At 40.9% G+C, this 18,104-nt stretch overlaps 1 protein-coding gene across 2 annotated transcripts in view; it reads left to right on the top strand.

Annotated features, from left to right (window-relative positions):
* The window catches only part of LOC101733912, a 37,426-nt gene that overhangs the window by 14,648 nt on the left and 4,674 nt on the right, over positions 1 to 18,104 (top strand). The window contains exons 2-8 of one of the 2 annotated variants that reach the window (XM_031902373.1): positions 6,019 to 6,141; positions 8,010 to 8,096; positions 11,002 to 11,544; positions 14,084 to 14,209; positions 15,135 to 15,326; positions 15,826 to 15,921; positions 16,914 to 16,961. In XM_031902373.1, the coding sequence (XP_031758233.1) occupies positions 6,121 to 6,141; positions 8,010 to 8,096; positions 11,002 to 11,544; positions 14,084 to 14,209; positions 15,135 to 15,326; positions 15,826 to 15,921; positions 16,914 to 16,961 (1,113 nt within the window). In that variant the 5' untranslated portion in view covers positions 6,019 to 6,120. Of the gene's footprint in view, positions 1 to 6,018; positions 6,142 to 8,009; positions 8,097 to 11,001; positions 11,545 to 14,077; positions 14,210 to 15,134; positions 15,327 to 15,825; positions 15,922 to 16,913; positions 16,962 to 18,104 lie in introns of both variants that reach the window. The other variant, XM_004914703.4, reaches the window with a different exon arrangement.

Genomic DNA, 18,104 nt, shown 5'->3' with positions numbered 1-18,104 from the left:
TGTTCTGAGATGTAGAAGGTTGGTCTATAGCAGTTATTCCTCAACCAGCAACTTGTTGTGAGCAACGTGTTGATTCTGATAGCCTCACTACAGATGTATATACAATACAGAGGCTTTTGAAGGCTAGTAGGCCTCTTGGGTTTAAACAACAGCCAATCAAAATGTTGAACCACTTTGAAATGTTTATTTACTTTTGACAACACAATGTTAGCTTAGTCACAATTCCTTTAAATGCTTAAAGACTCCATGTATTACTGACAGATGTGGTGGCTGAGATGCCTACAATCCTCCTTAGTTGAGCCTAGCTGTATATATACAGTGGGCAAGTAGATGGATTTAATCAAAGATGGAACTCCAAGTGAAAGAGAAACTGATGATATGAATGAAAAGCAAAATGGACCAGACCAGCACTCTCCTACTCTTCTACAATAAGAAGAAATTAGAAATTAGCCTTATAATTAATAACTGAAACTTAATTGACTTTGCTGGTAATGACAACTTTTTATCTCAGAGAGTACTGGCTTCGTTTATAGGATTATAGCCTGCTGACTATAATGGCAGAGCACCCTTATCACCCCTATCACCAGCTCCCTTTGCAAAGTATGAATACCCCTTTACCTATGGCATATGCAAGCGGTATCAGGTGTACAACTCTGAGGAATGCTTGTGCCTGTGTTTCTAAGCAGTGCCGCCTGTTTGTACCATAATCCTTAAGTCATTCCCAAGATGCTAATGCCCTAGCTTAGACACTGACTAGACTCAACTCTTCTTATTTTTCCCATAGCCTTCCTATTGTGTTATAACCCCAACTAAAAAAAAATGCAATACCCTGTTCAGAAAGATAAAACTGTGAGCATATATCATCAGCACAAGCCTAATGAGTCTGTAAGCATGGAGAATGAGTATAGAGAACAGACCAGGAGATGAATACAAGAAGGTCTGAACAAAGATAAGTAGTACAAAATAGTGATAATAAAAAGGTAGTCTTTGCATGAATCTTAATTCAGTTGCTGAGACTTGTGGACCCTGGCACCCAGATAGAAACGTGTCATTTAAAAGACATTATCTGCATACTAGCAGTTGATTCGAACATGAAATTTATCTTTTAGGCATGATGTCGGAAGAACAACAGCTTTTTATCTTGCTTTGCATACATACACATTCCTCAGTTTTTCCTGCATCAAATTAAGTCCTTTGCTCAGAGTTCATTTCAACCTTCAAGTGACAAAATAGCCTCTTACGCAAGAAGATGACGTCCTACCCATAGAACCATTAGGGTCACTTAGAAGAAGGGTTGTTACACTGTTGCCATACTATGATCAAAGCATATGGTGACCTTGGTCAGACACAACCTTCTATCAAAAACAGAAGGAAGCGGTCAGATAATACAGTAAAATAGTTAATAAAAAGGACTTTTATTCACCCTTCTTTGTTCTGCTGTAAAATGAATAATGAGCCATTTCTGTCTCGATCTGCTCAGCTCTCAGGAGCTCAAAGTCCTTGCAAATTTATTGTTGGGCTCCATTTGCAAAACCACTAAAGAGAGGCTTTTGGTTGGAAAAGAACTGTTTTGTTTGCAGTTCACAAGGTCTCCTTCTCCTAGAGGTTCAAAATACAATAAATCTTTTATGTGCCCATACTCTTCTGTTTGTGGAGGTGTTACTACTGGATACAAGCATTTACACTTTCCAGCAGGCCCAAGAGAACACAGGAAGTGGGCCGCCCCTAGTTATATAAAGTGCTTCACATGCAAGTCAATGTGTTGCTCAGTTACGGTAGAAGTTTGAGCTTCTCCTTGTACCTGCCCATGATTTCCCATCTACCATGGACTCTAATAATGGGCTACACAAAGAAGCTCTTTCCAGGAAAGCACTACAGGTTTATTATCATTATAAATGGCAGAATACTTGACTTTACCATGCAATTAAGTTCGCTTATGTCAGACATGGGAATACATTGAAACAAGAAAAGCTATACACATTTCATGGTATATTTCCCAGTTAAAAAGTGTAGATACTGTCCCTTAAGAAATCTTTAAACTGAATTTTGTGTTTGAGACCACAAGAAGAAATGCAAGTTTAGGCAAAGTCCCTCTAACACAAACATTTGATGATGAGTTTCACAAATAACTTATGAATATATGAGTCTAGTCTATATTTCCCACATAAGGTTGTGTGCTAGTATCTCCCATGGTAGTGCTAATGTTCTTTTTATAAAATTTATTTTTAAAATGTGAAACAATAAATATCTGGCACAATGTGCAGCAGCTGCAGCTGATACAGTTCCATAAAGAGCTACCCTTCTGGATTTGTTTATTCCAGTCATTATTAGCAAAGATTATAATAAAGATATTACATGTTAAATATGGGCAATATATTGTGCTACAGGTTGTTTAAAGAGGTTGGTCTATGCTACTCATGATTTGGGGGAGTCTTCATTCTGTGCTCACAGTGCAGACCCCATAAAACCCCCAAATCTCATTCCAATAACACCCTTTTGCCGTCTGCGAGAAGTGTGTGAAGCACACATGAGAATCGGATGAAGACTGCCTGCAATGGCATTTAAGTATGGGGTGGGAGGTGATGGAAGTTTCATTGGGGCACATTGACAGTGAGCGCTAAAAAACGCAGTCTATTAAAACTTTGTATAAACTGGGTATTTATGGCACCTCCAATGTACCATAAATACCCAGAGAGTCAGGCAGTACTCTCTACCAGGCCTACTCTGGTCACACAAGGCCAGCTTGTGTCCATAATGTACTTTGGAAAATTCATCTATCACCAGCTGAACTAGATTTACCATATAGGGAGGTCAAAAATCCCAAATTTAGCATGAAGCCTATTACGTAGTGATGAAGTGCAACAGATGCACAGTTAAAGAAAGAACCCCTGATCATTTAGTTTTACAATTAAAAATATACTGCATTCATATGAATTGAAAAAAGGCTTCATCCAACAGCATACAGGAACCAGAGAAGGATATACCATAGAGATTGCTACAAACAGCAGGTGTAGGTAACAGATTGGAAAACCCAAAATGAGACTTCCCCGGCATTAAGTCCTTTCTCAAGGGGAAATCCTGAGTATGTATTACATAGGATTAGCCAATCTGGATAGGGGCAAATGCTTGCGAGCAGTGTTTACATGTCCTATCTGTGATTAATGAGCTGGTTTTCTTTTCTTTTGTCCCCGGCTTTCACATATGTGGCTTTTTGTCATCAAATAAATGAAGACTCAATATTTATAGCTCCAATTAAATCACTGACCTTAGTTTCAACTTAGTATTTTGCTGATACATTCCAGAACCCGTGCTCAGAGATTTCAAATATTTGCTCTGAACACCCCCTTCTTGACAAATTCACTGAGCTACCAGTCAGTATGGGCTCTGACCCAGGGAAGGGCTGCTAGGACTCTCCAGATATCCAGGTGGGATGCTGGGAGTTGTTGTCATCTGGAGGGCAACTCTGCTCTAAGATCTTTTTCATACTACTGTGACTGATAAGAACATTTCAGAATTGTACTGTTACTCCCTGCCTCATAAATATTACAGGTACAAGATACATTATCCGGAAACCCATTATCCAGAAAGTTCCAAATTACAGAAAGACCATTTCCCATAGACTTTATTATAATCAAATAATTCTAATTTTTAAAAATGATTCCCCTTTTCTCTGTATTAATGAAACAGTAGGGTACTTGATACTAACTAAGATATAATTAATCTTTATTGGAAGAAAAACATTTATTGCTTAAATGATTTTAGTATACTTAAAGGAACAGTAACACCAGAAAAAATGAAAATCTTTTAAAGTAATTAATATATAATGTACTGTTACCCTGCACTGGTAAAAGTTGAGTATTTGCTTCAAAAACCCTACTACATTTTATTTAAACAATGGTGATGTGTAGCCATGGGGGCAGCCATTCAAACTGAAAAAGGAGAAAAGGCACAGGTTACATAGAAGATAACATGTAAGCTCTATAAAATACAATGGGAATCTACACAGCTTATCTGTTAACTGCTATGTAACCTGTGCCTTTTCTCCTTCTTTCAGTTTGAATGGCTGCCCCCATGGCTACACAGCAGCTTTGTTTATATAAACTATAGTAGAGTTCCTGAAGCAAACACACCAGTTTTACCAGTGCACAGCAATAGTACATAATATATTTTTATACACTTTAATTTTTGGTGTTACTGTTCCTTTTCCTGTTCCTGTTTTGGAATTTTACTGCCAATAGATTCGCCACATTAGTGCCACCTAGAATGCTATATTTATTCTGCAGAAAGCTTTACCATACCTGAGTAAATAACCGTAGAAGCTCCCTCTGTTTTTTAAGATAGCAGCTTCCATTTTAGCTTGGTCTTCATAGCTTCCTGCTGTAACTCTAGCCTTTGGCTTTAGCTCAGATTACACATTCCAAAGGAAGGGGGAGGGAGTTCTTAGAATTCTTGAGGGACGGGGAGCAGGAGAGAGGAGAGAGCTGCACAGACTCTGGAGAGAGGAAGTCAGATATCCGAAGAACATAAAAGGAGATAAGAAATCCTGTTTCTTTTAATAGAGGACTCTCTGTGAGTGCTTATGGCTGTGTTTACATAGACCTTTCTGATACAGCTTTCTTTTTTACCTTTCCTTCTCCTTTAAGGTATGGAGATTCAAATTAAGGAAAGACCCCTTAGTTGAAAACCCCAGGTCCCATACATTCTGAATAACAGGTCCCATACTTGTATAAGTGATTACTGCAAACATTTCTACATATTTATCATTGTTATTTAGTTTACTGTTCTCAATAAAGCACTGTTTCTTCTTTTCTGGATAATGCTGTTCCTTTAAAACTTGGCATATTCATAGGGTCTAATTGATACAACCTAAAAGGGGCCATGCAGACAAATTCTGATAAAAATGATCTGCTTTATGATCAATATTTGCTTGCGACCACCAGGGGCGGGCCCAGCTGACCGGGCGCCCTAGGCAACCCAGTCGGCCAATCCTTGCCTCCACCTCTAATGACAAGCGGCGGGGGCAATTACAGAGTAAGATGACTAGGGGTAGGCAGGAGAGGCTCCTGCCTGGTGCCCCCCAATTGTTGCGCCCTAGGCAGCTGCCTCTTCTGCCTACCCCTAGTTCCGGCCCTGGCGACCACTTAGGTGAAAAGCTGCATTGACTAAAAATGATTAGAACACAGCTCCTGTGTGACTCCATTGGGTCTAAATGTTTGGATCAGTCAGGTTTGGCTGAACCAACTGAAGATCTTTTTTTTAGCCCAACAGGATCATTTGGTGTACAGCCTTGCAACTGTTGTTAAATAACTCCAGCCAACACCTACTGAAGGGTTGCAAGTTTTTAAATTAAATATTTTTTTCTTCTTAGACTGTCGCCCCAGACTAGCTGGCTGCATTGCCTGGGCCCCCCTATAGTCCTAAAGGTGGCCACACATGTGGCGATCTGACGATCTTTTGTGCGACCATCGGCCACACGAAAGATCATCAGATCCGCCACTAACCTTCATGGCTGAAACAGGCAGATAAGGAGGTAGAAACAATAGGATTTCTACCTCCTTCTGCCGATTCAGCACTGAAGGCAGATTTTGGTCAGGCGCCTTCTATGGCGCCCGATCAAAATCTTTTAACTGGCCCGATCAGCAGCTTCCTGCGATATCGGTCGACTCGCTGACTTGCCATACAAGCACCGAATATCGTACGAAACGAGGTTTCGTACGATATTATCGGTGCGTGTATGGCCAGCTTAACTTTAGCTCTGCAAAATCCCAGTGTATTAAGTTAGGGGGTTTCAGACAAGTTATACTTTTTTGAAATATCAATGTGGCAGCGCTGGACCATTCTTCAAGATACTTCTAATGAAACCTGGTTAGCTAGGATGCAATCTGACTGGCCATTTAATTGATGATAAAATATCCTGGCCAATCAGGTTTCATTTGAAGTATTTTAAAGAATGATCCAATGCTTGCACATACTGGAGCCATAGTTGATTCTGACCCATTGGCATTCTTGTTTCTACAGGACCAAGAGAGACAGGAGGACTGATAACCCAGTATGAGAGATCAAGGCACCTTGGCTCCTGGAGTTAGCATTATTACTAACTAAGCTGTGGAAGGCAACTTGATGCAAGACGGCATTGATCAGGTTGGGTTATACTACTTAATTGAATATAATGTAGAAATTGTATTCAAGTGGCCATACACGGGCAGATTTGAATCCTTCAGACCGATTGGGCAGCTTATCTGCCCGTGTATAGGGCCCCCCGACAGGCCTAATCCATATCTGGCTGAAAATCGGTCAGATGTTGATCGGGCAGGTTTGATTCTCCTGTCAGATCGGGGACAGCATGGCCCTATGCCTGTTGTTGTGATTCAGTCATTGGGCCCTAGAGCCAAAACATTATTTTAGCCTGATATCGCCCACCTTAGGTAGGCATATTGGGAGAAGATCTGCCTTTTTTAATTTGGGGGTCAGTGGAGTTTATAAGTAAGTTTCTTTAAAAGTTTTTGCATAATGATGTTGCTGTGGGGCCCACTAACCCACTGCTGCAAAGTTCACGTAGAAGACGCTGACATAATATTGTAAATAGTTCCCAATATAAACAGCAGATGTTACTCTATAATAAACAGTTGATATAAATAGTTAAATTGAATAATGAATGTGCTAATAAGTCAATCATTTCATTGGGGGCAGTGGAATTTACCTTAAGTTTTATAATTTTTTATAATAGTGGAGTTTGTCCCTGAAAAGCTTCTCTGCTTTGCCTTTTGCTTGATACCCAAGTTTCTAGGCAAGTTACGTAGTTTTCACTATGTGACCTCTTACAAAAGAAGATTTCATTGTACCCCCTATCCCCCCGATGGCAGCCCTGTACATAATTATGCAATTAAAAATATTGTATTTAAATGAAGTGAGGAAAAAAGAAACCCCATTCAAAATCCACTTGGCACCATGAAGGTCTGGACTGGGATTTAAAAATAGACTCTAGCATTTCAAGTACACAAAGGCCCAAACAGCCCCCCGACAGCCCACTAAATAGTGTCTGAATCCACAGATTGGCAGTTAAGGCCTGGCACTAAGAATTCTGCACCTTTGCACCAGACTGTAACTCCTGAGCAAGGCACAAAATGCAGAGTCAAAAGCGATCTGTCAATGTTACTGAGTCCTGCCCACTTTTTCTAATTTGGGAAATCGGGCAGGAGGTTTTGCCCTGTATAACACTTCCGGGTCAAAACCGGACAGGTGGCAACCCTACTTATGCCTCCGTGATGCCTTTTCATTTAACATGGTAAACTGGAAAATCTTTTGTTTCTCATTGTAATACATTGACTGTAGGAGGGGGTTGCCTCCTTCTTCCTAGCTAAAGGTATTAGGACAGGCAGGGGTGTTTGTGGCCCTTGAGTCGCCTGAGGCGGCTCCTCCGATGCCCCCGCACTTACCTTAACGACGCCGGAGGGGGTCAGGGGGGCATTGCTAGTGTACAGAGCGCAATCACGCAATCGGCTTTTTGCTGCCCCTAATAACTTTGGGGGCACTACCGCTTGAGGACAGGTAATGTAACCGGGCAAGGTGATATATAGGGACAGTATATAAGTGGTGGAGACTGGAACATTCTAAAGGGCCCCACACAGCAGACTTTTGTGTGCATTTTAGAATTATGAAACCTGGACAAGCAGCTTTGAACCAGACAGTCCAAGTAAAAACTGCACTGTCCAGTTCTAAACCCTACAGGTGGCAACGCTACTTTTGGATATAGGAGCATGAAAACATGACCATGTGACTTTATCTGATTTTACTTTGCAGCATGGAGGAAAAGAATTTGCAGCATCCCACATAACCTCATGCCGTGGGGAGCAGTTACATGATGAGATTTTTAGAGGCAGATAAATCTCTCAGACCAGTATCTTGTGTAGTTTAATCCTAAATGTGCACTCAGCATCAAATAGCCATTGCAAACAGGATTTGCAAATAATGATAGAATTGTTTGGTAAAAAGCTTATTTTATTATTTAGAGAGTGGGTGCCTTACCCTCCCAGAAGAACCACGGAAGGAAAGGGAGTGGATCCTCGGAAGAAAACACAAGTACAAGAAGAGTTAAGGTAGTTACCTGGGGTGACAAATATATGGAAAAAGATCAGCATTCCTGTATTGTTTTTATGTTAAATTGTGGAAAGCATAATAAATGTTATTTATTTACCCTTAAGTAAATAAAATATTGGTACTGGTATGGGTTCTGTTACCTGGAAACCTATTATTCAGAAAGCTTTGAATTACAGGATGGCCATTTACACAGACTCCATTTTCCTACTTGCCTTTTTTCTCTATAATAAGAAAACAGAACGTTGTACTTGATCCCAGTTAAGATATAATAGGGCCGATTCACCAAAGTGCGTTAAAACATGCGCTATTTATAGCATGCGGTAAAATTTTTATCGAGTCTAAATTTTCGCGACTTAACGCACGATTCACTAAAAACATACTTGCGTTAATTTACACGCAATACTGCATGCGTTATTCTAGTCGCGACGACTATTTTAATGCGGCATTTGCCGGTACATGCGCTAATCAACGCCCCGCGTATAAATAGTCGCCCCGTATAAATAGTCACCACATATAAATAGTCGCTGCATATAAATAGTAGCCGTGTATAAATAGTAGCCGCATATAAATAGTAGCCACATATAAAAAGTAGCCGCGTATAAATAGTCATGCGAATAAACGCACGCCATGTTAGCCATACATGCCAATACTTGCGGAAAATTACTATACTGAAAATGACAATTTCCTTGCAAACTGGAGGCTGCATCACTCTAGGAAAAAAGCGTGCGATAAAAATTAACGCACTTTAGTGATTCAGCCCTAATAAATCCTTATTGGAAGAAAACAATCATATTGGGTTAATTTAATGTTTAAATGATTTTCTAGTAGACTTAAGGTATGGAGATCCAAATTACAGAAATTCTTATTGTAGGAAAAAACAATGCTATTGGGTATATTAGTAGATTTAATGTATAGAGATTCAAATGACAGAAAACCCATTATCTGGAAGACCCCAGATCCCAAGCTTTCCGGATTACAGGTCCTATACAGGTATAGTTAAATGTTTGCATCACTCTTTCTCTCTATATGTGCATGGATACATGAGTGGGAACTAACATTTTGTCATGACTTATGGCTTTGTTTGACTGCAACATCCTCTGGCGCAGGGGCAGGGGGTAGGGTTGTACTGCAGTTGGGGGCCCCATGACAGAGGGGGCTACAACATGTGAAAATGACTGGTTGCAAGAGGTAAATGGGTGGGCTTGGGTGGATCATGGGTGGTATTTCAGCGTAATGGGCATGACTGGGCTGGATCACCAGTGTGGTAATACTAATGTCCCACTGGAGCTGCCACTTCCTCCTCTTGCTCTTTTGGCCCAGGAGCAAGATTTCCAGGGCACCCATATCCATAGATAGAAGCTACTCACTTCACTGTGCAGATGTCAGTAAACAGGTGATTTGAGATATGCTGATGCGGCAGCTGACATTGTTATTAGTTATCATAGTTATCCTAGGTATCATTGGGTATAAGGTGCTACATGTTACTAATGGTAGCACATGGTAAACAAATTAAAAATGTAGCTACTAGCACACCCCCCACCCCAAAAGTCTAGGGCAGCTGCCCATATGGATAGCTCTGGTGCATGCCTTCTAGGCTAGAACTTGGTTTTTATGCCTCCTTGCACGGAACAATTGGTGGGACTCCAGTATGTATGTATGTATGTATGTATGTATGTATAACTTTATTTATAAAGCGCCACAAGGGTACGCAGCGCTGTACAGTCTTACAGAATACAAAATTACACACAGTGGGGGAAGGAGCACAGCCGCACAAATTTGCTGGCAGGGGCCCCCCAGTAGTACCTTCTTCTCCTATACAGATGCTTTAGTTGCAAACCACCATGTTTTAACTAAACATTAGGCACTGGTAGGTCTGGGCACTGGGCACTGGTAGGTCTGGGGGGGAGCCCATGGCCCCTGCCAGCAAATTTGTGCGGCTGTGCTCCTTCCCCCATTGTGGCTGCAAGTGTGTACACAGTGTGTGATAGAGGGAGGTTAGCCTTGGAGTAAAGGTCCCCATACACAAGCCGATTCTAGCTGCCGATACCGGTCCCTTAGACCAATTCGGCAGCTAATCGGCCCTTGTGTATGGGGTCTAGCGACGGGCCTGCCCGACCAATATCTGGCCTGAAATCGTCCAGATCTCGATCAGGCAGGTTAGAAAATCTAGTCGGATCGGGGACCGCATCAGCTCGATGTGGTCCCTGGACCGACTTTGCCTATACCCGTCATTATTATTTGATCATTTGGCCCCAGGGCCCATAGGTGGGGGATATCGGGAGACATCGCCAAGCGAGCGGATCCTAAGGTGTATGGGCACCTTAAGACCTTGCAACTGGGGGGCCCCTGGCACTCCAGTTCGTCACTGGCCCTAGCATTTGAAATACACAGAGGTCCAAACAGCCCCCCCAGCCCAATAAATAGTGACTGTCTATGGCATCTTATAGCAGCCCCTCTGGCATTTGCCAGAATCCACAGATTCCTGTCCTGAACACTGGTATGTTTTATACTTGTGCTGTAACACCTAAATTGCTGCTGGTTTTTCACATACTAGATAGGCACCTGGCTGAGCATATTTAGGGCTTAGTTTGGAGCTGTATTGTGCAAACATGAACAGAATGTGCGGCAGATCAGTGTGTGATGCCGGCAGTCACTGTCAGAAATGATTAGGGTCTGACTGGGTGCTGCCATACAGCCTCTCTTCATTCTGTCAGATTGCTGGGAACATTACTTATACAGGAATGAGACCTGTAGCGAGTGCTTGTTTGTGTTTGACTTAATGAAGTTAATCAATTTAGCAAAGTGATAACAAGAAAATGTATTTTTAATTATTCCCAGGCTTCTTAAATACCATTTCCCTGTGAGCCGGCTCTAACCATATTTATGTGTATATATCATTTCCAGTTGCAGACATCTTTCCCTCCTATTCACCTCAGTCTCATTTCCAGTTTGAAGCCGCTGGATAAAAAGCACAAGGATTATGCGTCCAGTCTGGATATTTCTAGAGATGTACGAGGGGAAAAAATCAATTTGCCTCAAGTGGAGAATGCATCAGAGAACATTTCAAAACATGGGAAAACATTCCCTGAAAAATTCAAATATACCAAGGATTACGGATGCAACATCAGCTCCCTGGCAAGTACCCCGACCTTGCCCTATAACAGCCAAAAAGACTCCAGAACAGACAGACAAGCAAGGTTAGAGGTTCCAGTGACAAAGTGCACCACCGACAGGCTATCGCCAGACACAGCTAAACTCCCAGAATGCCCAGCATGCAAAAATGAGCGGCGAATCAGAAATGATTATGATAAAATCATCTTGCAATCAAAAAAGGAGAAGGAGGTCCTGCAACAAAAAGTTAGCCAATTAGAAGCGGAGTTGGAAAGACTGGAGGTTGTTGCCAAGGGAATCAGGAATAAAGAAGGGGAGGTGCTGGCAGTGGCTTTGGTGAGCATCATGGTGTTTGTTGTATTTTGCCTACACATAGGAAAGCAATAGCTACTTGTACCTTAAACACAGAAGGACTCATTTGCAGATGGAGGGCAGGTACAAAGTCCACAAAAAAGGAGAAAACCACCTTGTTTTTGCACTTTTCTTCTTGCTCCACCATCAGTGGCTCTCATTGCAGATCCTTGTGCCCAGAATGGCCTTTTCTCTTCCCCTATGAATACAGTGTTACCTGCTTTTGTCAGTACTGTATTTCTCAGGGGCAGGGTCATTAATTCATTTTTAATCCGACACAAGATGTAGATTGCAGATATACCCTTTCTGAATGAGCAAAAGGGGTAAGATTTTGTGCACCTTAGTGCTGTTGCATATGGCGCTTTAAAGGGGAACTCTAAGCCTCACACAACACAGAAACAAATAATTAATATACCTATCGCTGTAATCTGATCTTCAAAAAGTATGAATAAATACCGTGTTTTTATATGCTGAAATCCAGCTGCAAAGCAGTTCTTCTCTTTCTGCAACATTTGAAATCCTGGCAGGGGAGGAGGGACTAAAACATTGATGTTACAAATTGTAACAACTTCTCCACATCTTACAGACAGCATGCAGGAACTACATAACCCACAATGCATTGCACTGTTAAGTTCCTTTGCTTATTGACATCAATTGTGTAGGGAATTGTGGGATTCGGAGAATGCAGGCTGAAGGCAGGCTGAGGACAGTCAACTACTGTTGAATTTTTTTTGAGTCTCAAAGTAGTCAGCCAGATCAGCAGGAGAACAGGGGGCAGGGCTTATGTAACTGTTCCAAACCATATAATTACAAATATATTAAATATATTACAAATCTTGAAAAGGCTGCATCATTTTTAATTGATGTATATTTGCAAAGTTGCTTGAAATTTTTTATTACTTTTTTTCTTTTTTTTTTAAAAAAAAAAGCTTAAGTTGTGTTTGGATGGAGTTTCCCTTTAAAGGGGAAGAAAAGGTTAAGTCACTTGGGGGTGCCAAAACGTCAAGCACCCCCAAGTGACTTTAATCGCTTACCTTGTACCCCGGGCTGGTGCCCCTGTTAGGAGAAAACAGCACCAGCCCGGGGTACATGCAGCGCAGCGCTTCCTCCTTCCTCTTTCTTCTGCCGGCGAAATCCGTCGGCCGGCGCATGCGCAGTAGAGTGAAAAGCCGACTTTGTTTTTTAAGTTCGGCTTTTCACTCTACTGCGCATGCGCACGCAAGCGAATAAGAAGTAGGAAGCGCTCGCTGCTACCCCGGGCTGGTGCTGTTCTCTCCGTACAGGGACACCAGCCTGGGGTGCCTAACATTTTGGCACCCCCAAGTGACTTAGCCTTTCCTTCTCCTTTAACAACCAATTCCATTTCTACTAATGGAGACCCCAGCAGTTGCAGCCCCTGGCATTGGACTGGGGCATTATGTTCACTAAGGATGGTTCATTGATGAGATGTAGGGTTGGTAACTTTTCTTGGTAAAAAGAAGAAAGAAGGAGATTTCACTTTGCTCTATTTGGTTCCACTAGTTCTCTGCGCTGTGCTTCATCTTACTGACTTTCTCACTAGGCCTCTATGTTACCAACTGTGACAGTAAAATACAGGCCAAGTGACAAAGCTAGCAAGATGTAGCACAGGGCGGTTGAACCATATGAGAATCATAAGCATATTTACTTTGGATAATAATGAACAACAAAGAGAGCACTCTGGTAAAATGTGCCCTACATACCATTTGCTTTATTTGAAAAGAAAAATGCATGGATTTTGGCATTCTGCAAAATTTAAGTAGTTCATCTGTAATGTAAACCTTTGTTATAACTCAGCAGTCAATAATACTTAATTAGCATGTATGTGTATGCAGGGACCAAAGTGCTTGTGATAATATTGTTGCATTCAAGAATGTGGAATATAGGAATGAAGAATTGGTACTATGGTGCCCTCTACTGGAAGCAAGATATCTGTAAAATTCCCAAATCTACATTTGAGGGCTTATATATTTATTTTTGGACATCTTATCTTGCTGCTATTCATGAACTGCTGCAAAACTTTACTTTCTTTAGTTGATAGATCAGCCCCTTAGTGAGATCCATCTCATTAATATAATCATTCCATTAAGTTTGAATATGACATTGTCCCCATTAGTACCCATTCCATGCTGGGCTCTGTAAGCATTTGTCATATGTCTGCTCAGTTTACAGCAAGACAGACTTAAGGCTACAATTCCTGAATGCTGTGCTAATACAGATAGTTGGGGACCATATCAATCTTCGGGGCGTGCCAATTTTGTCATGCTTGGATTCATCCAGGTGCAAACTTTGCTTTAGCACTAGTGGTCCCAATGCAACCAATCATGAGGCATCATTTATTGGTTTGCAGCCAAGCATCTATTTGGTTGCCATGGATTTATAGACCTAAGCAACTTATTCCCTTGTTTAAATTATGCTCATTTTGGAATGAGAATTCTGGTGTATTTAGTAGACATTGTACAGTCAATATATCTTACACATCTAACTGCTAAATCCAAAGGAACAGGAGACAGAAGGTCACTCTGATCTGGGAAGCTTGGAAACCATTTACATGAATAAAGGGCCAAAGGCAATCACCTGGGAAGACTACAGATACCTGCAGGAAAAGAATAAAGAGAAACAGGAAAAGATTGTAAGTACCAAATCTGTCTCTTGTGGGGAGAACTGCATGGGGTTGCACCAGGGAATCTCTTATTAAGGCCTCTAATACAGACCGTACCACTGGCCTCATCCATGAGGCTCAATGATAACTAATAAAATATCAGAGAAGGTTTCAAATGTCTGAAAACATTGATTCCATAGAAAAATGTGGAATGTGGAACAATTAGAATACATGAATTTTAAGGGATTATTGCACTTTCCATTGTAGTAAAAATCATTGATCTCACTCACAATACAAAATGGAGTGCTTTTTGATACTGTTCTGGCACCTATGCCAAGACCTAAGTCAGGGGCAAGTATGGTGAGCATTCAGCCCCAGATTTGCGAGCATCAGGAGGGAAATACGATATGGTTCCAGGCGCAGTGTGCAGAGCCAATAAGTGCAAGGTAGCCCTGTCTTTACCGTCTGCCATAGGGCAGGCAGTATGTACAGGGATGTATTGAGGCCTGCTCTTGTGAATAATGCCCAAGTTAGTGGATGGATAGGACATGGGAGGGTGACTACTTTCCACCTCCCTTCTACCCCTAATGAATACAGCACTGCCAGCACTGTATTCATGAGTATATAGAGTATAAAACCAATACAGATATAGGATATTATATCTGGAAATCTGTTATCCAGAAATCTCCAAATTACAGAAAGTTCACCTCCCCAGAGGCAATTTTAAGCAAATAATTATAATTTAAAAAAATTTTTTTTTTCCTCTGTAATAATAAAACAGTACCTTGTACTTGTAAATAACTAAGCTCCATGAATCCATATTGGTGGCAAAACAACCCTATTGGGTTTTCTTAATGTTTAAATGATATGTAGCTTAAGGAATGGAGATCCAAGTTATGGGAAGACCCCTTGTCTTGAAAATGCCAGATCACAAGTTATTTTTCTAATGCCATAGGATTGCTACACATCACAAATTGAAGGCCTAAAGGCTCAGCTCGATAAAATGCGAGAAGCTGAAAGGGAACAGGAACAGTTATACAGAATCAAGCAAAGCAAAGTGGCTTTCGATGTGGACGACTTAAAGTCTCAGCTTGAGAAAGCCAAGGAGAATGAAAAGCTAAAAGTGGCCAATCTGGAGAATGAGAAGGTACATGGGCAATGGGAATAGAAGAGTTATTGGTTGCATAGTACAGAGTTTTATGGTTATTCATGTGGTGTTTAAAGTCGTTTAAAGTATTTCTTTAAAAAGTATTTAAGTGGCTTTTAAAGTCCTTCTTCAGCTGCCAATAAGCAGCCCATCATTTGTGGACATTTTCTACTAAACTAGCACACGTTGTTCGGGGTGAGAGCCCAAAATATTTCAGATGCAACTTATAAAAAACATTATTTATTGGGCCTATGGGGGGGCTGTTTGGGCCTCTGTGTACTTAAAATGCCAGGGCCTATTTTGAATCCAGCCTGGACCAGAACTTAATCTATGTATTGCTTAGCTTTGTATAAAACCCAACGATACCATCCCTGGGACTCAATATTCTTGGCATGGTCCTTTGGGGCTAATTTGACTCAAATCAATAGACTAATTTGGGTCCAGTTGGATATCAATACATTCAGGCTTAGGGAAAACAGTTGTGATGTTTGTTTTGCAGGCAAATATCCTTATGCAGATGGACAGTGTGAAAGGTGAACTGGAAAAATTCAAGAAAAGAAGATCTGTACTAACAGCCGAGCTGCGCAAGGAAAAGGTCTGTTATAGTAAATAAAATAATTGGCACACAGGCCAGTTACTGGCCAACAATTCTCCTGCCCAGGTTTCTTTGGGCTAACACTCCTGCCCATGTATTATGTGCAATGGTTACATTTTTATGATAAGGGAAAGTAGTGTCATTCTCTGAATTTTGTCTCCAACATTTCCTAAGACCTAAGCCCAAGGCCTTTGGCACCCGTTTTGATCCCTGGTACGGAAAACACCAGAGGGTTGCTGGAGATCGCTTATTGTTTAACAAGGGAAAGCACTGAATACAGTTTGGTTATATTATTACATCAGTATTATATTGCCATGTGTAACCCATTTACGGCATTGGCTCAGTGATTGCTGCCTGGCACAGTTGGGGTCCTAGGTTCCTGCCTCCAAGAAGATTATAGGTTCATCCCATGTTTGCATGGGCTTCCTATTACACGTCAAAGACATACAGGAACGTTCATTGGCTCCTGCAAAAAAGTTGACACTTGTTTACAGTGGCGTAACTACATAATACTGGGCCCCATAGCCATTTCTATTTAGGGTTTCAAAATATTTGTATTTTAACTTAGTCTGCGATGATATATTTAAATGGATCATTAATTAGGTCCTCACTGGGCCTTTTACACTCCTGGGCCCACCCCCGCAACCACCCCCTCTGTAGTTATACCCCTTCTTGTTTGTACAAATGAAAGGGACCTGAGATAGTAAGCTCTTCTGGGGCAGGGACTGATGTGAGTGATTTATAATCTCTGTAAAGCACAGAAAAACATATGAGCACTCTATGAATGAAGTATGATAATGCATGCCTGCCAGGTTTCTATAAAAACCACATAACTCTGCAAGCTGGAGAGGGTAGGGGGATACACAATATGGCTGGGGAGTGTTTTTATTTTCCAGCTATTTACAAACGAAGAAATAGGTCAGGAAGCTGAATGTGAGGGTTTGCTTGTATAGCATTACATTCTATGTTTCCCTTTCTTTCTCTCTTTACAGGATGCTCTCTTCATGGAAAATGAAAAGCTAAAAGAATATGCAGATAAGGTACTCTTAGTAATTCTCTGTAACAATGAATGATAAGCTGGGGAGCATGGGCTTTGTTTCTGATGCCAAGTGCTCCTTCCTACAGTCATTGCCCATGGCCTTATTGTCTGTGTGCCACTGACATGCCTTCTACCATATCTGACAGTGTCTTTTTTAAACATTTACAATCAATACAGACTTGCAGAGCCTTATCAGTATTAGGGTTAGTGTTAGCCCCAAACACCCTACAGAGAGAAGGGGCGGCTCGGTGGTTGGCACAATGCAGGGACTCAAGGATCCTTGGGTTTCATTCATGTGAAGATACCAGGTTTTTTTCTCACCCAAAGCACCAATTTTAGATTGTAATCCCTATGGGATCGGGTCACACCATGACATATCTATGTACAAAACTATTTATAATTAGTAGTATTAAACAGGATTACAAATAATACACATAAAAATTAGACCTTATCCGCGCTTAACTGATAAGTTAAGTAAGTTCCCGGCCGGGATATAGGGTATTACTTGTTATATTTTACAAAGCATGGGGGGATTTACCATTTAGTTTACTTTGGCTAACTCTTGAGTGCTATATGTGCGCACAGCCCTTTGATTATTCAGCGTTACTAGCAAACTTACACGCCACAAGCTGTGCGCTCAACTGAGACTCTATTCCCTTTGGTTAGTCTCTCCCCCGACTGAGTGCTATCGGGGAAGTTCTCTAAGGATTGATTTGCTTTTTTATAATGTACCGTAGTTGGCAAGTAGATGCTGTTGAAGTCATAATTACTGTGCAATTCTGGATAGGGCATATGTGCAATCTTATTTATATCCAGTCTATATAGCTGTATTTTATATTTATTTATTTTATTATATAATCTGATTGTGCTGATTTCATATCGATTCCATGATTATATTCTATTAATGTAACCATTTTATGAATCTGGCTGGTTAATATTGATTTATCATAGTTCCTCAAATGAATTCCTGATTGTCCTGTGTATTGATGTAGTTCATCTAGATTTTTAATATAAGATATAATTATGTATATACAGTTTTATTGTAAATCACTAATAAATACAAATTGTTTGAATTAATTCACCACACTTGGTAATTTGTTCTATGAGAGCGCCAACTCTGGTTTTAGATAGGATTACAAATAAT

Source organism: Xenopus tropicalis, chromosome 5 (assembly GCF_000004195.4).
Source record: "Xenopus tropicalis strain Nigerian chromosome 5, UCB_Xtro_10.0, whole genome shotgun sequence".
NCBI lineage: Eukaryota > Metazoa > Chordata > Amphibia > Anura > Pipidae > Xenopus > Xenopus tropicalis.
The sequence above is the reverse complement of the archived record's forward strand: the minus strand, read 5'-3'. Positions and strand labels throughout refer to the sequence as shown.